General features: G+C 44.3%; 1 protein-coding gene across 2 annotated transcripts in view; it reads left to right on the top strand.

Annotated features, from left to right (window-relative positions):
* Positions 1 to 22,950, top strand: part of RGS7 (regulator of G protein signaling 7) — a 364,521-nt gene that overhangs the window by 307,103 nt on the left and 34,468 nt on the right. For both annotated transcript variants that reach the window (XM_036277369.1, XM_036277368.1), the window contains exons 7-10: positions 1,201 to 1,265; positions 2,048 to 2,124; positions 2,225 to 2,306; positions 20,562 to 20,636. In XM_036277369.1, coding sequence (XP_036133262.1) covers positions 1,201 to 1,265; positions 2,048 to 2,124; positions 2,225 to 2,306; positions 20,562 to 20,636 — 299 coding nt within the window. The remainder of the gene's footprint in view (positions 1 to 1,200; positions 1,266 to 2,047; positions 2,125 to 2,224; positions 2,307 to 20,561; positions 20,637 to 22,950) is intronic.

Genomic DNA, 22,950 nt, shown 5'->3' with positions numbered 1-22,950 from the left:
GAAAATTCTTAATATAGTAGAAAAATGCAATAACCAAGATAGGCTGTAGAAAGATGTGTCCTAAGACCCTGCCTTTGGTTCGTAGCGTTTGCAGTAATGTTAGCGCCGTTCTGTGGTTGGCTGTCCTTTACCTTGACCTTCACTCAGGAAACCTGGGGAGGCAGACATTGAACAAATAGCACCGATGTTTGCAGTGGCCTCAGAGTTTCTGTGTAAGTTGGTTCCTCAGTGAACCAGCTAGACTTCATGATCAAAAACGCATGGAGGGGGTGTGTGGGGAGTGCGGGTTAACACAAAGACAGTGTTTATTAGGCATACCCAGAGCTAGCCTTACAAAAGGTTGATAGTCCTCATCCCCTGGATTTATTCGGCATCTAGAATAGATAGAGAATATATTGAATTTCATGCGACTCAAATATCATACAGCATGGAAAAATGAAAAAAATACTCTGGTAATTGGAACTGTACCAGAGCGCTCTGAATGTCTTGACATTATTATGAGAGTCACTGATATTCCTGAAATAACTGTTTGATGGCCATGCTGTAGTCACCATCCTGTCTCTGTCTGTCATCCATTCTGTAAGCCTGCTGCCCAGATGGACTTTCTCTGGCAGCCAAGGAAACTCAGTCCTCAGGAAAATGGAATCCATAGGTAGCTGTATTGTAGTTAGGTAAGATGTTATACCCTCTTCTCTTCTAGTGGCAAAACAATGAGTTGATGATTGGCCCTTACAAAATGATGTAAAGAAGATGCCAAGCCTCCCGTTTACGTTAATAGACGTTTTCAGTTGACAGTAGAATACAGAAGTAATTGAATGTGCTAAGGAGTCTCTCTTCATGCAGTTCCTGTGTACAAATGGTGTAATTTGTTTAAGTTCATTTGCTGTCTTACCTTTTTCCCCTTACTTTTTGAGGATGCTAAAATTATGACAGCTGTTTCATGAAATTAAAGAAATGGTCACCCACTTTCTAAACATGTTTATTTTCTTATAAACACCGTAAAAATCCACTGTTTGAATTTCAGCGATAGTGTTGCAAATTCTTTATTTTTGTCTAAAAAGATAAATAAAGGAAATTACAGCTTCACCTTGAGAAAAAAGCGACAAACCCAATACGTCTCGATCTGCGGTGCTGTGTTTCTGTTTTTGGTGTCTCCGTGCTAATTCGCAGGCGGGAAATGATGGGTGTTTTCCCTTCCAGCGGTTTACCTCTGCAAGAGAACGATGCAGAACAAGGCGAGGCTGGAGCTGGCCGACTATGAAGCTGTGAGTACGAGGGGTGTTCTGGAAGCGAGTTAGAAAATGGGCAGGGAAAGGTCATTTCCGGATGCTCTGTCAACTTACTCCTTTCGTGGAATTTAAGGGTCAGATTTTCAAGGGATCAGGTAGCCTCAGACATAACTCTCTGACTTGTTGGCTTTCTCTCCTTCGCATTGAAGACAATGAAATCCTAAATACACAGACAGAGTAGAAGGGGGAAGCATCCCTTATTTACAAAAAGTAACAAGTGTAAAAGCTTTAGATACGACTTAACACGGAGAATCACAGAGCACTTACCCTGGGAAAATGGACTTCACACACCTTCCAGGTTGGTCACCATCAGCAGATTCAGTCAACCTGTCGTCATCGTTCAGGTCATTGCTGGGCTGTGATTTACCGAATTTGAAACTCCGCTTGGAAAGGGTAGCAGGCTGCCCAGGGTTCAACCATCTCCAGGAAGTGGGTAGACCGAGTGAATCAGTAGCAGAAATAACGAAGTGGGCTCGGAAGAGTCTCGAGCCCTTGCTTCGATCAAGGTGATTTCAGTATTTTGGGTGTCAGTTGTGTTCTCTAAAGGCACTTCAACACCGGTGTCTGTGCCAGGCGTGCCTGCCTTTCTCTGCGCGGGGTGACCACAGGGCCAGCTGCACTAGGCACGGGCACCGCCGGAGCAGGGCGCACTGAGCGCGCTAGGAAGCCTGCGCGTGTTTCCTTGGTAAACACGCGAGCAGGCAAACTGGAGGGGCAGTGGCGGCGACACTGGAGGTGACCCTGTGGTGTGCTTTCAGGAGAGCCTGGCCAGGCTGCAGAGGGCGTTCGCCCGGAAGTGGGAGTTCATCTTCATGCAAGCCGAAGCCCAAGCGAAGTGAGTCCTTGTGAGCCTGTCGGGGGTTCAGTCCTGGGCCTCGTGTTCGGATGGGCACCGCGCTAACGCCACTTGTCCTTCTTTGTCCCGCTGTTGACAGAGTGGACAAGAAGAGAGACAAGATCGAGAGGAAGATCCTGGACAGCCAGGAGCGAGCATTCTGGGACGTGCACCGACCTGTGGTAAGCCAGCGTGCCAACATGCCAACGGGTCCCCAGTCCGTAACCTCAGCCTTAGGAAGGAGGGGTCCCTGAGAAGGTGGGAGGAGAACGTGGGAACCTCCTGATCTTCCCCAAATCCTGGTAAACTAGAGAAGAAAAGCTTGCCACTCTTGTGTAACATGACCAGATTCAATAATGTAGCGTTTCACTTCGACAAGTGCATTTTCCCACCGTGCCATCACGGTCGAGTTACTTAGTATTTTTGAAATTGGAAGGAAGAAGACAGCCAGAGGCGGTTTGCGGGGCTTACGATTTACATCTTCCTGGATTTCTAGTAAAAGTGTAAGACAAAATGTTCCTCCCCTCATTTTTTAAAACCTATTAGTGACCTGCTTTGGATGTCAACTTTCATGGACAAACAGTTTAGATGGCTCAGACTCAAACCAGCTTGTACTTTTAATGGTATAACTGGGACCTACAGATAATAACTTAGCTGTTTTTCTCACACAATCATGTTAAACCATGTGTCTGGTGTAAGAAATAATCAGAGTCCTTTTGTAATACCAGAAAACTATGGAAGGAATTGAACAGTGTTCACGAGCAATCACAGGAAAGCATAACTAATCTCATATATTTCTATTTTGATGCTGTAGCTTTGTAATCATTATATTTCTTGAAATACAGACAGGCTTTAGAGAATGATATTTGCAAAAATATTATTAGTTAGAATAAATAACAGGTCCACAGCATCAGACAAATCAAGATTGATGAGAATAACTTCAAAATTGTCCTCTCATCTGTCTTCAGGTCCTGACCAAAACGGGCCTGTGTTCCAAACATTTGCTTTAATACATCTAGATTTCCACTTCAGAGAGCAGTCACTGATCAAATTCTCTGTTGAGTTGTTCTCTCTTTTGAATTCACGGAAGGTTAGAAGTGAGACTTCACTGGCTTTTCTGCTCAACATTCAGCTTCAGTCTTACTGCAAACAGTGAAAGGGTTAGGAGTCACAAGCATGAGTATCGCAAGGACATGAAATAGGATTTCGCCTGTTTGTTTGTTCTCAGCAATCTCTAGAGACTGGTCCGTGCACTGTTGCCGTGTTTATCCCCTTCATTGCCCTGGGCCGCTGGGGCCCAGCTCCAGGCTGTTTTAGCTCTGATGGTCCGCTTTGTCCTTGATCCCCAGAGGACTCACTCCATGCTGACTCCTCTACACTGTAAATTGCCCAATGTTTCTGTAAACCTGAAACTGCTCAAAAATAGTATTTTTTTTAAGAGAAGAAAAAGCTTAGATAAAATTATTTAAAAAGTGAAAGAGTTGCATGCCACGGGCATAGTGAGCCCAACAAACTCTCGGGCCACCAGCATACGATAGTGTCATATGGTAATATCAGCAGATGAAAACACATGTCATTTACATGACATCAGGTCCATCCTTACAGAAAATCTGCTGGTTCTCTCATTATGTGGCCTTGTACACTGTATAGTCATGACCTTGAAACAGAATATAATGAAGCCTATTTCTTGGTTTTCTGTTCCATTAGTTGAGCTGGGTTTTATTTGCCACATGGGGTGGAGGCATTTTGACACAATCCGAGTGGTAAAAAGTGGAATCCCATAAAAATGACTTGCAGACTTTTTTTTTTATCTCTTTGAGGGATCACGCTAATGCTTTGTAATAGAAATGTTTTTCCTCCCATGAGTATTGTGCTCCGAAATCCTGCCTGCGGTTTCTCTTGGGTGAGAATACATACATCTTCAGAAAATTAGAAAAATTCAAAGCTCCTTTTCTTAAGGAGTAGTTGAGCTACTATACAGTGTGTGCGCCCCACGTGTTACTTTGAGGTGTGGTCAGAAACTGAGTGCGCCTTAAACAAACAAGTACGCCGCGAGATTTCATTGGCTCTGTGGAATGTATTCGTCTAAATATACCATAAATAGAAAATTGCTTGACATGGAAGTGGAATAAAGCCAAAGCATTGCATTTCTTGGATTCTCATAGAAAAAAATGTACGTGTACCTTTATTGACTGATTCAATTAGTATGTCTTCACAGCACATTTACAGAAGCTCACTGCATACAGGGTGAAGACACAGAGTGACTGAAACGCCCTTCCTGTGATTGAGATGCGAGTCCAGGTGTGAGTGGGGTGGAGACGTAACTGGGTGCCTATCTAGCAAAGACCATGATGAGTCTATAACGGAGTGATGGACGTGGTGCTCTGGAAAGTACAGCAATGAGTGAGCCCTTGGTTAGTTACGATTACCCCGAGGAGATAAACAGACTTAAAGGAACAGAGATCTTTTTCTGAAATATGAAAAGCGATCAAATCTAGGAGGATGTGACTTAAACATGCTGAATGAAAATGGTTTGGTGTCTGCCAGGGATTGTCAAGTGACTTTATTTCGGGGTTCCATCTCTCCCTCTGAACCCACTCCGCGATGCCCGTCCTCCTGGACCTGGCCAAAACTGCTGAGTCATAGCCTCTGGTCACACCTCAGCGAAGTGTTGTGGGGTTCCAGTCGGCCCCACACGTAGCATTGGTTAAATATGCAGTTCCGAGCCATCATCAAACTACAAAGCTAACGTAAACCTGAGGCTTTTTGTCCCTGCCCGCCACAGGTGAGGAAGGAGGCAGCTGTTGCTTTCCTCTGTCTTTTCCCATCCAGTTTCTTTGCTCCTAATTTCCATCTCGCTAACCACGGTTTCTGGGCCATCCGGGGACGGGATGGAAGGGGCTGGAGAAGCTGGGAGCAGTAGCCTTTGTAACTGACCTGCCTGCTACGATAGTTGAGTTTGGTGCCCCCTGGGCTTGGCCTGTGTGTGAAGCCACCTTCATCTGGTGGGTGCTGGGGACTCCTTGCTGGCCGCCAGCTTGGACTAGGGAGAATGGACCTCTGATTTGGCTAGTTCTTCCTCAGCCCCTAGCGATTCAGCACCACCTGCTGTTTTTCTTTGCTGTCTCATCATGTCTTCAGGGAGCCCTCTTGGACGGGACCCTGAGCAGACCCTGCTCTTCCTCCTCTGACGACAGCTGGCCCTCTGAGGACCGTCTCTGTCCCAGTGAACCCGAGGAGTGCACGGACTCTCCCTGTGTCTCTGCCACAGACCAGTTCAGCAGCTCGTGTGCTGACTGGATATGGGGTTAGCACGGATCACCTGTGTCCCTCGCACTGCAGGAGAACACGTGTTAAAGCCACAGGAGTCTCCTTAAGCTCTTCTCTCCTGGCTGGGCAGAGATCAGGCAGGGTTTACAGAAGACCTCTCTCCTCCGGTCCCCTCCTAACCGCTGGGCCCTGATGGATTCATTCTGCCTACTCAACCCCAAAGTTAGAGAGATTTAAGAATTGTCTATTACACTATTTTGAACCTCCAGTACAATGTTGACATTCTTGCCTTATCCTTGTTCTTATAGGTTTAATGTTCTGCCATTAAGTGTAACGTTGGCTGAAGGATTTTCATAGATGAGTAAGAGGGTTAAGAATGATCTGATTCTTGATCTTCTATTAAAAATGTTCTACCACAGCCTGGCTGGTGTGGCTCAGTGTTTGAGCATTGACCAATGCACCAAGAGGTCACCAGTTCGATTCCTGGTCAGGGCACATGCCCAGGTCATGGGCCCAATCCCCAGTGAGGGGCATGAAGGAGGCGGCCGATCGATGTTCTCTCTCGTCGATGTTTCCATCTCTCTCTCCCTCTCCCTTCCTCTTTCTCTAAAATCAATAAAGGGAAAAAATGTTTTAATGTTCTACCACATTGTTTAAGATATACCTTAGTTGAAACTCCCATTTTCTAAATCCTGCTCCATTTGGAATTTACTGAGAGCATATTCTATCCACTTATATCAAGTAAAAATTTTCTTTTCACATGTTCTGTGATTAAGAAAAAGTAAACTATAGCTGTATTCTGTAAATGCAAAGAAAAAAGTACTTTATATTATGTATACTATCGAGGTAGGGAAAAAATGATTAGCTACTTGTAATAAAAATTTAGTCTGTGCCACAAAACAGTAAAACAACATGTATATAATTTAAAGGAATATGTTTTATACTTAAACAACTTGGATTTTGTATACAATAGAAATATACAAGTTTTCAGGTATAGGTAAAATTATATTACTGTATTACCCAAGTAACTTTTTTGGAAGGAAAAAAAACTTACCTGAAAACGTATTCCAACTGACCAAAAGTAAATTTAATTAATAATTATAATATGGGAAAATAATGATACAAAAGACTGATGATAAACATGGAAATCATTTAAATATTTATTTTAAATATGCAGTAAATAAAACCTTATGATAGTAGTAGAATAGATAGCTCTGAACTAAACACAATATATACAAGCTTTTGGTATGTAATAAATAAAACATCATACATTAATGAGGACAAGATAAATTACTCAACAAATGTTCTCAAAAGAAATTATTTGCAAGGAAAAATAGCTTTTTGCCTTATTCTCCACATCAAAACACATGCAAAATTGATTTTAAAAGGAAAATCTCATTTAGAGCCCTGGCTGGTTTTGCTCAGTGGTTAGAGCATCATCTGCGAACTAAAGAGTCCCAGGTTCGATTCCAGCCAAGGGCACGTACCTTGGTTGCGGTTTGTCCCCGGCCCCGGTTGAGGTTGTACAGGTGGCAACCAATCGATGTGTCTCTTTCACATTGATGTTTTCTCTCTCTCTTCCTCCCTCTCGTCCTCCAGCTCTATCTGCAGGTAAGTGGAAAAATATCCTTGGGTGAGGATTTTAAAAAAAATCTTATTTAAAAAGGAAATAGGAAGGAAGGAAGGGAAAAGAAATCCTTAAGAAGGAGTAACATTTACTCAAAAATAGAGGTTTACATCTAGCAAATGTTTTTAGGATAGAGGAAACGTTTTGTGCATAAACGCAGCAGGAAAAAAAATCACAAAGATAAGTGGCAAATAAATTTAACTGAAAAATTAGTTTTTATGCCCTGGCCGGTTTGGTTCAGCAGTTAGAGCGTCGGCCTGCAGTCCTGAGAGACCCGGGTTCGGTTCCCGCTAGGGGCGCATACCTTGGTTGCAGTTTGTCCCCGGCCCTGGTCGGTTGTGCGGGTGGCAGCCACTCGATGTGTTCCTTTCACATCGATGTTTCTCTCTCTCTCTCTGTTCCTCTCTCCCTCCCACTCTACCTGAACAAAAAATGGAAAAATGTCCTCTGGTGAGGATAAAAAAAAATAAAAATAAATTAGTTTTTATGCTTAAAATATAATTAAAAGGAAAATAGACAGTCTTTGAAAATTATTTGGAGCAAGTATGCTAAATTTTAGTTTTCTTAATGTATGATATAACCACACAATTCAGAAAGAAAATATTGCGATTACACATAAGAAGTAGAAAAAAGGCTAAAAATGACAATTTGCAAAATATATATAAAATTGACTATTACACATTAGAAAAAATGTTTAACCTTTCTAGTCATAAAAAAACAAAACAAATTAGCCCTGGCCAGTTTGGCTCAGCGGTTAGAGCATCAGCCTGCGGTCCCGAGAGACCCAGGTTTGGTTCCCACTAAGGGCACGTACCTCGGTTGCGGTTTGTCCTGCGGGTGGCAGCCACTCGATGTGTCCCTAACGTCAATGTTTCTCTCTCTCTCTCTTTGTTCCTCTATCTCTCCCTCCCACTGTACCTGAAAAAAAAAAAATGGAAAAATGTCCTCGGGTGAGGATAAAAAAAAATAAAATTAAAAAAATTTTTTAAAAAAACAAATTAAAACAAAGAGATCTTCATTTTTTTCAATTCAATTAATTAACATGTTTTTATTTTATTTTATTTTTTTCCTCTCACCTGAGGATATTTTTATATTAATCTTCAGGTAGAGCTGGAAGGAGAGAGGGAGGAAGAGAGAGAGAGAGAAACATCGAAGTGAGAGATACATCGATTGGTTGCCTCCTGCACAACCCCAACTGGGGCCAGGGACAAACCACAACCAAGGTACGTGCCCCTGGCCGGAATTGAACCCAGACTCGTTGGTCCGTGGGTGACGCTCTTACTGTTGAGCCAAACCTGCCAGGGCTAAAATGTTTTTAAATAGATCATATGTAATCCTGGTGGTAGGTGGAAAGTCCTCCTAAAGGCTATGGCAGATGTGCTGTGGTACTGCCTATCTGAACAGTAATTTAACCATATGAATCAAAAGTTAAAATCTTTTGCACAAGGAAGTTAACTTATTCAAAGCTATCAAAGGAAGTGGAGTGGTTAAACATATAAGGAGAGCTAAAAATCTGACTAGCATAAATAGTCAATAATAAGTGGTGGTTAAATATAATACAGCCACAGGCCTGGCCAGTGTGGCTCAGTGGTTGAGTGTCGACCATGAACCAAGAGGTTGCTGGTTCGATTCCCGGTCAGGGCACAGGCCCAGGTTATGGGCCAAATCTCCAGTGGGGGGCAGGCAGGAGGCAGCCAATTGATGTTCTTTCTCATCAATGTTTCTGCCTCTCCCTCTTCCTTCCTCTCTCTCTCTCAAAGTCAATAAAGAAAAAAAATTAAAATTAAAAAGATATAGCCACAAGATAAGATACTATATAATCATTCAAAATGAGAATTTCAGGGGATTTTGAAGATATGGAGAAAAACTTTGCTGAAGTAAGGAATGATATTCCCTCCATATAAAGTTATATGTAATATATCCCAATTTTGTTTTCAAAATATGGGGAATAGATTCAATAATATTCTGATAACTTTGCAGAGTGACAGGTGGTTACTAGAGTTAGTATGAAGGTCACATTGGAAGATATATAATGTCAAATAACCATGTTATATACATCTGAAATGAATATAATATTGTGTACCAACTATACTTTAAAAAATAGATGACTAGAGAAAAATTAGGAGAGAATATGTCAAATGTTGATTATAGCTGTCTTAGGGTATTTGATATCATGGATGATTTTAATATTGTACAAGAGGTATGTATCACATTTATACTCTGAAACGTTTTATATGATGAAATATTTCTAGACCTATTTGAATGATCTATAACATCCAAGCCAAAGGAAGGCAGGTTTCTGCCATGTTTTGAAATGGTAAGAACACAACCTGGGGTATGGTGTCCCATGCCAGGCAGGGCATTCGGGGGGTAAAATGTAGAAACACCAGCCGTCTTCTGAGCAGAGTGAGCAGGTGCGAGGGGGAGACATAGTCACACGTGCGTGATCTGAGAAAGTAAGCTTAGGAAAGAGAGCTCATCTGTTTTCCAGTATAGAAGCAGCTGTAAGGAGTAAGAATTATCCTACTTAGCTTTGGCTAAAAGGAGATAGATTTGTCTGCGTAAAGAATGTTTTCGGCCCTGGCCAGTTTGGCTCAGCGGTTAGAGCGTCGGCCTGCGGTCCGGAGAGACCCGGGTTTGGTTCCCGCTAAGGGCACGTACCTCGGTTGCAGTTTGTCCCCGGCCCTGGTTGGTTGTGCGGGTGGCAGCCACTCGATGTGTCCCTTCACGTCGATGTTTCTCCCTCTCTCTCCCTCCCATTCTATCTGTACAAAAAATGGAAAAATATCCTCGGGTGAGGATTAAAAAAAAAAAAGAATGTTTTCGCCCTTTGCGTTATCCGGTGGATGGTACCACAGAACAGGAGGGCTGTTTTCCAAAATGTCCAGGTTGCAGCATAACAGTCTCCCCTCCTGGACCACTGCTTGGACCTTCCTCCACACCTAAGATTCAGTGCTTCTCAGTAGGAGAAGGTGCAGTTGAAGAGTTATTGGTTCAAGGACTCAACCTGAAATTTGAGAGCACAGTTTTCCAACCAGTTTAATGCAAAGAGAGAGTAGATCATTCTTTTTATATCCATTCAAACTTTAAATTTGATGGTGAACTTACTAGAAGTAAGGGAGCAAAAGAGGGGAAAAGCTGGAGGTTGAGGTTCATCTTGTTCTGTTATCAACCAAGCCTGCTCCTTGGCTGCACGTTTTTCTCATGACCAAAGTCTATTATCTTGCATGTGGAATGAATGTCTGGTTCTCCTTTGCCGACGGTGTGGTGTTTAGTAAGACCAGGGTGAGATCTTCACACATGGAAGCAGTTCCTCATTTAGCCTCAAACACAGAGATGTGACCTTTCTCTGAAGCAACTCCAGGAAGATCAGACGCCTTCCCACAGAGAACATGACTGCATTTGTTCCCCAGGGTCCGTGATGAGCGTGCGCGTTCATGTTTTCCATTTCTGAAAGAGATGACGTGTATTGAGTTAGATGTGCAGTGACTGTTTCCTTTGCTTATCAATTCAAAAATGGAATCTAACTTTGCAAGTAATACCCTGTTTTTCTGGCTGTTGTTATTTTGAGGAGTGGTATTAAATTTTCAAAACATTTCCATTATGGGCTTATTAACTCAAATATTGGTTATGTTGATAGTTTTTGTGTTAATCTGGACCAAGGCATTGAGTCTTATCTTTGAGAGAGTGCTATCATCATACAAATAATACAATTTGTCATAATTATTTTATGTTGATAGCATGTTTAATCATCTGAGGAAAAAATATTTCTCAAAATGTCTATATTCCACCTCCGTAATTTTATTATAAGACTATTCGTAAAATGGATACATTTTCCAAGGCAAATGATTCTTCAAGAAAAAATATATTTAGTATTTTTTTTTTTCTGAGAAAACCAGGTCTAGAAACCTCTTAACACAAGCAAGTTGTTATATTATCTTATTTATTCATACGATGTCCTGCATTTTATCTCTTCATTTTAAAATCATTTAAACTGTGCTAGAAGAGATATATGTGATTATGTGGTTACCCTCAGCAACCTGCATTAATGCCGGTATTTCATCTCACCAACGAGGGGAATTAGACAACGGGACTTAAAATCTTGACTTAAAATTGGTCTTTTCGCCCTGGCCGGTTTGGCTCAGCGGTTGGAGCGTCGGCCTGCGGTCCTGAGAGACCCGGGTTCGGTTCCCGCTAAGGGCACGTACCTCGGTTGCAGTTTGTCCCCACCCCTGGTCGGTTGTGCGGGTGGCAGCCACTCGATGTGTCCCTTCACATCGATGTTTCTCTCTCTCTCTCTCTGTTCCTCTCTCTCCCCCCCACTCTACCTGAACAAAAAATGGAAAAATATCCTCGGGTGAGGATAAAAAAAAAAAAAAATTGGTCTTTTCCTTCATCAAGTCTGTAGTTTCTGCCTGGCCAGTGTGGCTCAGTGGCTTGAGTGTGGCCCCATGGACTGAGAGGTCCCAGTTTGATTCTGGTCAGGGCACATGCACAGGTTTTGGACTTGATTCCCACTAGGGGGCGCGCAGGAGGCAGCCAACTGATGTGTCTCTCTCACATTGCTGTTTCTATCTCTCTCCTCTCTCTCTCTAAAAAATCAATAAAAACATTTTCTTAAAAAGTCTGTAGTTTCTGATAAGTGGTACCTAAAGCAAAAAAACCCCTAGGGCTCCCTGGGATGGAATGGTGGTTGTTTTTTGTGCCTTAGAGACAGGAAGATGAGTTTATATCCGTGACTTCCTCTTTATCTTGTTTGGCTCTGTAGTTCCTTTTGATTATGAGAAAGCAAAGTTAGGTCCACCTGCATCCTTGGGTCCCTGCAGCTTCCTCCCCACAGAGCAGAGGCAGAATTTGGAGAATCAGCACCTCAGCCTTCCCTGAGTTGGGCAGGACGGTGTGGGGCACACAGTACCAGCTCCAGGGTATTTACAGTTCTTAGCGCTTAGCTAGTCTTCACCACCAACCTCGGCAATACTGTTACCTTCTCTTCTTTACAGACAAGGGTCTCAGGCACAGGACACGTGTTGCTCATGGGAGACGCTCAGAGGAAAATGAGGAGTTCTCGGAGGTGGCTCAGAATTCAGGATTAAATACCATCTGAGTAGGAAAAGAGAAGTGGGGTGTAGGCCTTTTGGGGGGAAAGTAAATGATTTTTAGGAACAATGAATGGGTCTCTAGAAGAATGGATGGGAGATACGATATTTTTAATCCAAGTTTGTTTAGGTATGGTGACGTCTAGGCTCTGCTGTGATAAGAGTCCATCTTCTCTGGTTGATGAAACTCCCAGGGAGGGAATTTATGGCACTTAAGTCTCTATTGGAAGATCTGTCTCTAGGCGGACAAGAGGAGTTTGTCTGTTTCCAAGTGCTCACGGCTCAGAATAATCAGTAGGCGAAAGCAACATGTTTTGGAATGGCATGTTACACTGCCCCTCATTCTGCTGGGTTGGCATCAATTCGACCCCGTTTCACAGATAAGGCGACTGAAGGTCAGAGAGACTGCGTTTTGCTGGGTGTTAGTCTAGGACAAGTTGTCCTTTACGAGGGGCCAGGAATGGACCCCAATGTTCGGAATTGCTAAACCAGCTGCCCCTCACAGCCAGGGCGCAAGGATAACGTCAGCTCATGAAACAAAGCAGTTAGGATGAGAGATGCGGACTCACTAAACCAAGGGGAAGGAGAGATGTAACCATCCAATGGCATCCACTCAAAGGCAAAGGAGAGGTCTTTTAAAGAGATACGCCCATCGAGAAAGAGGAAACAAGGAGCATTCTGGTTGGAAGTAGAGTCCCAGCACAGGGAGGAAGTGGATCATGAGATAACACAGACAACAAAATGGGACCAAGGCATCTTCCAGGCCGAGGATCTCACCTGCACCAGGATGCTTTGACTTTAGTGTCCTTAAGGTCTGGTGAAGCTGGTGCCTCACTTATTAATCTGATGTTGTTTTTTTCCTAGTTATTTACCATATGAACTTTGGAACCAATTGTCTAGCATCCGAGGAAAACACTTTTTGGCATTTTAAAGGAATTTTATAAATTTGTATGAATTTGGGGGAATTGACTTCTTTGGGAAGTTGAGTCATCCTGTCCATTGGTTCGTATCTACTTTTGTGTCTTTCAGGAACATGTTACATTTTTCTCATGCAAGTTTTACAAATTTCCTGTGAGGTTTCTTTTTTTTCTTTTTTTAATCTGTTGTAATCTTCTTTGCTTTTCTCTTTGTTATCTTTGAAAAGCTATGTATATAACTAAGAAAGTGGACATGGAGGACCAATTCCTAAAGTGAACAACCTCTCCCTCCCATGCTAACATTCAGGCAAGTTGCTTAAATTTTCTCAACTTTAATTTCCAAATTTTTAAAACAGAGCTAATAATCCCTCTGTCAGTATTGAGCAAAGTAACATTTTTGAGAGGTGAATATGAAATCACCTTAGATAGAGGGTTTTTATCACTGGGAATGAGATGACAGGGACGAGGTAGGAACTGTCCCCTGGAAGACATACCAGGCCTCATTTGTCCCTGACTTTTTCAACCCCATGCCCGGCACACAGGGGACACTCGGTGGGTATGGCTCGAGCTCAGGAGTTTCTTAGTAGCACCTGCTTTCCCTGCCCCCTGCACACAATCTGTTTAGATGACTCTAGACGCACCGGCTTCGTTTTGAAAGCCCAGGGTTTCCGTCACGGGGCTCTGACATTTGAACCAACCAAGACATCACTGACCACACTTGAGCCAAGAGAACTTGTCAGCTGTCACGAAGCTCCTTAGTTTCTGGTGCTGTCCCTGCACCCCAGGTCCCAGCTGTTCCAGCTGTGCCTGTGTCAGGTGCACAGTATTCAACTGAAGCACGTGTGGATTGCATGCCTGTGAGTCCTCCCCGCAAGATACCCGAAAACAACAATACACATGGATTAATAGCGACCAGAGTACGATCGTTGATTAGAAACTTTATTGCAGATTCGAGTTACAAAAGCTTTCTTTGTTCACCAGGTCACTTATTCTTTATGGAGACCTGTAGGGTGGGTAATGATTGTCCTTAATTATAAGCAGGATAAACAAGGCCCTGAGAAGTTAGGTTTTGTTGGCCATCATAGAGCTAAGAGTCCAATTCTTACTGTTCACTAAAAACCTGGTAAGCAGTATGCAATCTTTCTTTGTCAATTTATAAAGCACATCTGGATATTACATTGCATCAGGGTCCAATGTGTGCACGTTGACTTTTTATTTTTTTGTAATGGTGAAATAATTATATAGGGGTGGAAAACTTTTCCCTTCTTCTACGGTCTTTGGCTGATCTAAGAATTAAATTAACATAAGGAGGTTAACAGGAAAAACAAACAAACTAATTTCATACATACGGGAGCCCCATACAAAGAGGAGACCCTTTGGAATTGGATAATTGGAGCTTATATCCAATTCCGAGCTAAGGAAGGGGGATAGGGGATGTGGGGAATTTACAGGAAGCTGAGCAGAGCACATGTTCAGTACACACATATTTGCCATGCTGGGCATCTAAGTCTTCTGCACGTACAAAGTTGTTTTCTATAATAGATTCTTCCTGGTACAGAAGAACCCTGATCTAAGTTTTTCAGACAGTTAAGGGGGAGGTAACAGCTCCTGAGCTCTAAGTAATCCGCATGCCAGTGGTAAATTCTGGGGTGGCTTATTTCGCTCCTCCACAGTGGGTTGAACGTCCCACCTGTTAGATGGTCTGCAGTGCCTGCACGTCCGTCTGCGCTGCCAGGCCAGCAGCAGGCACAGCGTCTCTGAGAGGCGGCTGACGGCTATCAGCCGTGCTTGGCTGCTGGGCGAGATCCCAGTGCGGAACGTGCAGCAGGTGTAAAACCCGAACTCCTCAGGTCTGGTTCGGGGCTTGAACCAGCAGGCGTCGTATTCTAGAGATGGGGTGGGGTGTGGGGGCGAAGCCTTTCATTTCATACTGCGTGTATAACTTGTATGCATACTTTTATGTGCTCATTTGGAACTTGTCGACCAGAATAATAGAATCAATGAGGGATTCCATCACCAAAAAAGATTTATTCAGGAAAAAGGAAAAGAGTTCAGTCCACTTGCAGTCATGTGCACACAAACTCTAATATATTTCCTAACGCCCTCCTTGAAAGGTCTCAGTGGTATTCCTATTGTAAGGTCTGGGATTCAGTATTGTGGCATCCATGCGAAACAAAAGGGGTGAAGGTGGTCGGAATGACTCAGTTTTGTGTCTTTAAGAGACAAAGTGGCCCTCTGTCACAGTCCACGATCTTGTTACTTACTCCTTTAATTGTTTTAGAAAATCCAGAATGTGTTCATTCACTTTAAACCTTTCTTTTGTGCTATGAAGAAAGAATAGCGTTTCTGTCCGTCATTCTGATCAGTTCCTTTAGATGGAAAATATTTCGATAATGTGGATATCGTGAGCCTCAGTGGATGAAATTGGTCTCTTTCCTTGGCTACATCTTTTATCCTCTGTCTGTTCTTTGTATCCTTGAATAGCTTTGGAGATACAGTGTTCTATTATGTAATATCCGACGCTGTTTATGTAAACCAGGAGTAGGCTGGGAATTAAAACTGCTTTTTCTATTATTAAGTGGGTGCTTGTATAGCCTACGGGTTGGCAACATTTTTAAATGATGCACACAGATTTGTGTGTCATAAAAGGAAAACTCTTTTTCAATAACTTAATTGTCTTTGAGTCAATAATTATGTCTGTTCATCACCTTAATTTCCCAGAATCGTGTTGTTTTAAAATATTTCCGTGAAATTGCATGTATCATGCCATCTGCTCTATTTGCCCCTTTTTTCTTAAATCTCCGCTCGTTGTCATTTGGATGACATGCTGCTAGTTATACATCAGCCACGGTGACTGATTCTAAAGAGAGCGGTTCTCCGTTACTGACTCTCTGCCCTTCTGAGCCCTTGTGACCCCAAGTTACCTGAACACGTGTGCTTTCTGCTACAACAAATAAAAATGCGCTATGCCACAGGAGGAGTTAAATTGCATTTAAATTCCTTTAGATGAATTGTCAACAATAAAACCAAAAATCCCAGCGTCTGTTTCACAACCCATCAAGACACGTGAACACTATGGCGGTAAGAGTCCTCAAGAACGTGCACATTTTGCTCCTTCAGGGGTGGATTCTGAGGCATTCGATTCTACTTTTTAATAGTATTATAGTAATGCTATCACAGCTTAATTCTGTTGAAAATAAATTCACCTTTAAATCACTAGAAATAACTTACGGTTCTTTTCTCGGTCAGTGTAAATACCATTTTATTATTCCTTAGATCCAATACTATGTACTTAACATTATATCTGGCAAATAATACATATTTGAACATTTTCATTAAGTGCCCACTTGGCGATGGTAATGTTATCTGTGTGTTATGTTTAGCAGGTTGGGAAGCAGTGCGTATGACATTACACATGGATCTGGTGACAGATACTGCTACATAGCACATATGTCTAAAAAAGACAATTGCCTTTCAAAAATGCTTTAAATTTTTTTAAAAAAATAATGTATCTACCATGTTGGTGAGAACCAACAGAATGTACCTGAGAGGGAGTGTGTGACATGGTCTGTTGTTGTGTAATGCCCCGTGCCAACCGATCCAGTCCTGTGCTCCCACACTGTGGGGAGTCACCTGTCTGTCATCCCCATTGTACTAGGCGATCTATGAGGTATGGCTCGTGACTTTCTTTCTGTATCTCACCGTTTATCACAAAATATGACAGTTAAATGCCGAGGTACAGATTTCTTGAGTAAATAAAAAATATCAGAGAAATATTGCCATAGCTCATTCACCGCATGCCTGACTTCTGAAAGCAGTCATTTCATGGGTTGTCAAAACTAGGTCATGGCCTTAATTATTCAAAAATATAGTATATAACTTTGGGCATCGAAACTTTAATCTTCAGGAACCCCCTGTTTAAGTTCTATATCAGTGATCTGTTTAACCCTTAGAAGTGAAAAGAAAGAACCCAGAGGACCACGGAAACATGCAGCCCAGGTCTAGCTAATTAGCGACAGATTTTTTTTTTTGAACGGGCAGATTTTATTGATCTGGGATGGGAGCAGAGTTATGCAACATTATCTTAGAGTTCACTCTCTAATAGTGTTTACTTTTAGAATCGATGCCTTGATGCCTTCTTATTAGTTTACTCATAAAGGATATTAATCATTGGTTCAAATAGAATTTTAGATGTCTGCTAACGGCTCATTCATTAAATGGCCATCATCTTGAACTTTGAGGTTGAACATTCTAATTTCCTTTGGGCTGCTCCCAGATATATATGTCCATGTAAGAGGGGAAACATTTCCTTCCACTTCATGCCTTTAATGGTTGACCCAGTTTCTGGAGCCATTGGTCGGTGACCCACCTGGTATGAAGTAAGATTGATTTAGAATCACAGCTTACTACGGAAGGAGCTTTCAAGTTCAATTAGTTCATACTTCTCAGATGTATAAAGAAAATTTATTTTCCATGTTTTCTATAATTACTCTCTCTCCCTCAGAAACCCCTTTAAAGAAAAAGTTTCAATTTGTATACTCTGCCTGATACAATCACGTAAATCACTGGTTAGGTAACTGAGTCACTTTTAGAAAAATGGTCACACTTTCAGATTTCTTCCCTCTTTGCCCATTGCTATGCAAGATTGCTCTGGGATGGGAATTGGGGTGTGCAGGGGTTTTTGTGTGATCTGGTGCAGTGAGCGATCGGGGCCGAGCATCCTCTGGGCTTCTGCTGGCTCCTTGAAGAATTCTGCTTTGGACCTATTGGCAGTATCTCCCCAGGACGGCGGCCAGGGCGTGGGGAGGGGGTGCTGTCTCATCTTCTGGTGTTCACCAAAGTGTGTGTTTCAGACACAGGCAAATGCGCCTTTGTCCCAACCTCAGGCTCCCAACCACCCACTACTCTTCTCAGAAACGGTGGCCTGCGCAACAGGGGCATGCAGCACCCTCTGCCTCTCTCGCCTGCTGCATACGAGCCTTGGGAACAATGATCTCAGCTTCCTCTTTCTTGCCAACACCTGCCTGGCTAAAAGGACTTGTGCTGGATGTGACGGCATGCGGCCTTCGTCTGGGGCGAATGGGACCAGCCTTCCACGCCCACAGTCACAGGCCCCTCTTACTTGTCTGGGTATTTCTATCAGTCCCTGCACTCGCCTTGGGATTTCTTCCTCAGCGGAGAAAAATGGGACCCCCGTTAAGCTCTACATCTTACCTGTATTTCTCCTTTCCTCCAGGTCGTGGAAGGATGTGCCTTCTCTCCCCGTATATCATATCTGATTATTCCCGCCCCTGAACACAGAGAAGAGCCCTGGGCCCCCTCTCCCATGCTTGGCTCTGGGTGTGCTGATAAGAGTGTAAAGCGTTTCCCTGTCTCCCGTCCCAAGCGCACTCAGACTTGGGGCGGGAGGCTGCGAGGAAATGGAAATTGAATAGGAAATGAAAACACGTTGCTTTAATATTTTCAGACCATTATCTCTGTTACATCTAGATCAATGGTCGTGACTCCCGGCTGGTTATTAAAGTCACTGGAGGTCTTTTACCAAAGCCTGATGCTAGACCACCATGGAAAAATGAAACCGGAGCGCCGGTTATCCATCAGTCTGGCGCTGGGGAGTTTCAGTCCATCTCTCGGCGTCAATTAGTAAACTGCTCCTGTGGGTGCTTCCCCCCTCCTGCACTGCTGAGCTCCCCGCGCTGCCGAACCAGAGAGTTCTCTGCCTGCATAGGGTTGCAAACCACATTTATAAGTCATTTCATGTTTTAGTACAGTGTATGTATGGGGGTGTGTGTTTCACATGTAATTTATGTAGAAAACAAATCAAGAACAAATGCCTTCCTTGTCGTCTTTGTTCCTTACAACATTCTGGTGAATTTTTGTCTCAATGGCTGTCGTGCCGGGAAAGGAAAATGTCCTACGTCGTCATAAAAAGAGCCGAAGCCTCGCTTGCCCGGGCTGGTGGAGAACAGCCCATGTCTCCATTCCCACCTGTGCCTTTTCCTCTCCCCACGACCCCGGCACCGCTCCCCGGGAGTCCCTTCCAACTCACACGGTCTCGGGGGTCCCTTCCAACTCACACGGTCTCGGGGGTCACTTTCAAGGGTGTCTGATGTTTCGATGATCCTGCAGTCTGTGGGGAAGTGGAGAAAAGAAGACACACGACATCCTCCTCCTTCCCAGTACCAGAGAGCCCTCCGTCCTGTACCCCAACTAGAAAGCCAAGGAAACACAGTCCATGTGTTTCTTCTGCCTACTTCCAGTCACTTCTAAAACGACATCTAAGGACCCTCTAGCCGTACAGTCCCGTCTCCTTTCTTCCCCGTTTCCTGATCCGTAGTCTCTCTCCCCCACTTCCTCACTTTTTCCTTCTCCCTCTCTTCCCTTCCCCCCTCCTTTCTCTTCCTCCCCTCCCTCCTCCTCCCTCCTTTTCCTAATTCCTCCCTCCTCCCCTCCCCTCCTCCAAACACAACAGAAGCTGCAGCTCTCTGCTTCTGTGCAGGAGAAACATCAGCCCAGACAGTGACACTCCTGAGGCTGTCAGGGAACCGGGAGCCAGGACAGGCTGCCCACACTGTTCCTCCAGCACCCCAACACCCCCAACACCCCAACACACTCAAGAGGGTTCGCCGGCCTGGTAGAAGGAAAGAAGGGAAAGTTGGGGAATTTCTGGGATGACCTGTGGTATGTTGATTACCGATTTCTTTCTTCGTCTTCCTCATGTGAACCACAGCCTCCTTTGCACATTCTTTCTACGGAAAACCAATCTTCGTGAATCATTGTTACAAACGGTGCTCTGGGCCTCGAGCGGGCTCCACTGGTTGTAGTTCTCCAGCCTGGAAAGCAGGTGACCTGCCACAGCCGTGTCTCCTCCTGCGGGGCGGTCACCCTGCTTGGTCTCTGAACGCCCTTGTTCTCAGTCCACACTGTTTGCAACTAATACCGACACCTTCACACGCAGAGCCCGTGCAGGCTGCTCTGGGGGTTCGCTGAGAATGGTGTCCGGAGGCCGTGCGTGGGGTAAACGAACGGAACCTGTTTTATCACCGACTGCTGTGGATGGAGGTGCCTGTGGCCACTTAGAAAGCGTTGCCATCGGTGACCGTCTTCACGGCCTTTCCTCGGGTTCTGGAGGGCGAGTCATTAATACCCTGATCAAAAACTTCACACTTTTGCCCTGGCCGGTTTGGCTCAGCGGTTGGAGCACCGGCCTGCGGTACAGAAAAACTTCACAGTTTTGCTCAGTGGTTAGAGCGTCAGCCCGCGGACCAAAGAGTCTCAGGTTCGGTTCCGGTCAAGGGCACATACCTCGGTTGTGGCTCAGTTCCCGGCCCTGGTTGGCTCCTGCGAGAGGCCACCAGTTATGTCCCTTTCACATCAATGTTCTTCCCTCCCTCCCTCCCTCCCTCCCTCCCTCCCTCCCTCTCTGAAAATAAGTGGAAAAATATCCTCAGGTGAGAATTAAAACAAACAAAAAACTTCACAGTCAAAGACTCCTTTGTCTCTCTCTCTTTTTTTTTCATTTTCCAGCCTGGATGTGTAAATACCACCGAAGTGGACATTAAGAAGTCGTCCCGAATGAGAAACCCACACAAAACACGGAAGGTAACATCCCGTCAGCCGTGGAATCTGCTCCCACTTCGCAGTCTCCCCGGGCCCCTCCCCTGCCCTCTTGGTGCTTGGCTAGGAAAGTTCTGGCACTCAGACCCGTCTTCTGTCCTCCCTCTGAGGAAGGAGCCCCATCCTAAGGCACATGGCGTCCGTGACGGGAGGGGAGCAAGGATGCGGAGGACCCTTCTCTCTCCATCAGAGAGAAGAGTCATCACCCAAGAAGGGCGTGTCTGTCCGAGTCCAGGGGACGAGGGATGGAGATGGAGGTGATCAGGACAGCGGTGCTGATGACAAGGGCATTTTTAGAGAAAAGTAGGAGGAGGGCAAGGGAGACACGGTAAAGACTCTTAACCACATAGTGTACGAGGACCCTCTTCTGACATCAGAACGTTGTGACACGGCCATAAGGTAGTGACTGTGTGGCTTCTATGTGAGAGAATGCATACTCAAAAAAATAAACCTTTCCAGAATTTAACAACATTTTAAATAACATTTTAAAAACACACAGCACTGGTACCTATGTCCTTTTAAAGTCACACACACACACACACACACACACACACACACACGGCAGTTTCATTCATTCCCTAAAAACGCCCTGTTGCACACAGAAGAATTTCCGGCCTGTGACAGTCACTCTGAGGACGTGTCCCCGGTCGGTACCACGGGATTAAAGCGTTCCACAGAACTCAACACCTTCTTTTCTGTGGCTTTTTCCTTCTAGCATTTTCCAGGGTATGTGTCTCTGACGTAGACACAAAACATGTTTTTGTAGTTTTATTTCCTGTTGGTTTTTTTCCATCCTGAGAAACAGAGACATCATGTTCAAAGGGCCCAATACGTTTCAAGTACCTTTCCTTTCTCCTAAGACAGCGGATCTTGATCTTAGGATCAAGAAGCCACAGGGGACGCGCCAGAGAAACCATTCAGATGCGGCTCAGAGGCTTTTGTCCCCGGAGCTCTCTGAGAGAGAGGCAAAGGCAGACCCACGCAGACCCACCCGTGGGTGCCCTCTGCTGGTGACAGGTCCTTTCATCAGTGCACCAGGGTCTGACCTTATGGAACCAGATTCACAGTGTCATCAGCTGTCCAAAAAGTGCATGGAGCCGCCTCGCGCTGCGTTCTGAACTCTGCGGAGCTGCTCTCTGTGATTGCTCACCTTGCACCCAGTTTCCCCAGCAGACCCCAGCTGAGATATGCTCCGATTCGGAAGAGAAAGGGGTGGATTAACGACAGAGCTTGAAGATAATGAAGTCATCGCTTACACTCTTTTATTTCCATTTCTCTATTTTAGTTTATCTTTATTGTTGAAAGTATTACAGACTTACACTCTTTTAAACACTCTACCGATATCGATACCTTACCCATGCGTCACATAGCATCATTCTTTTCTGTCATCTTATTTTTCAGTTACAGTTGACATTACATGTTATTTTGTATTCATTTCAGGTGTACAGTATAGTGGTCAAACAATCACATAGTTTACAGAGTGTTCCCCCAATATTTCCAGGACCCACCTGGCACCATTCCTAGTACGGTAGTATTGATGATATTCCCTGTTATTGACGTTACGTTCCCGTGACTTGGAAAGTTGGGAGAGCAGTAGTTGGCAGTGTTTCTCTTCACATGCCATCAGCCCATGATGGAGAAACGTGACGCACAGCCAGGTCAAGTGCGCAGTCTGGTTCCCTGCGTCTCCACCAGGGTACAACTCCAGCGTCCACCTGCAGAGCCACGTGGCGCTAACATTGCCAGAGCCAAACGGAAGTTCTCAAGATGCTACAGCAATCTCAGGCATGCCCTTGTTTTTCACACCTGGAGAAGACTGATATTGTCACCTTTGATGAACATAGCTTCTCACAGAAGTGTTGAATTCAGTAGAATCTTCACAAATAATGTTATTTTACATAGACTGACGGTTACAGGACTCTAAGCCACACGCTGGTTGGTCTCGTAGAAATATCTGCTACTTTAGCTTGTATTTGGCTCGGAACTGGAGTGACCCATTCATCAATGGATTTAGTAAGTCTCTGCTGTAGCCAGGCGTGTACTGGCCGTTAGGTAGTCAGCAGTGAATGGGACAGGTTCGTCTTTGTCCCACAGCTCATGGTCTGCGGAGAACGCACACTCTGAACAAGCAGACAGACAAATGTCTATACGGACACAATAACAGCCCTGAGCAGAGAGCCCTGCTGTTCATTTCCTTGGAATTCAGCTGCAATGCTGCTTCCCGTGGCTACATGTCATCACAGGAATGAAGGGTCTGGTCAGCCTCTAGCACAGTACTCTAGCCTCTGTGCCTGAAGAC

This window comes from Molossus molossus, unplaced genomic scaffold (assembly GCF_014108415.1).
Source record: "Molossus molossus isolate mMolMol1 unplaced genomic scaffold, mMolMol1.p scaffold_m16_p_23, whole genome shotgun sequence".
In the NCBI taxonomy this organism is placed as follows: domain Eukaryota; kingdom Metazoa; phylum Chordata; class Mammalia; order Chiroptera; family Molossidae; genus Molossus; species Molossus molossus.
Note: the sequence above shows the minus strand (reverse complement) of the source record. Positions and strands in the feature narration are given on the sequence as shown.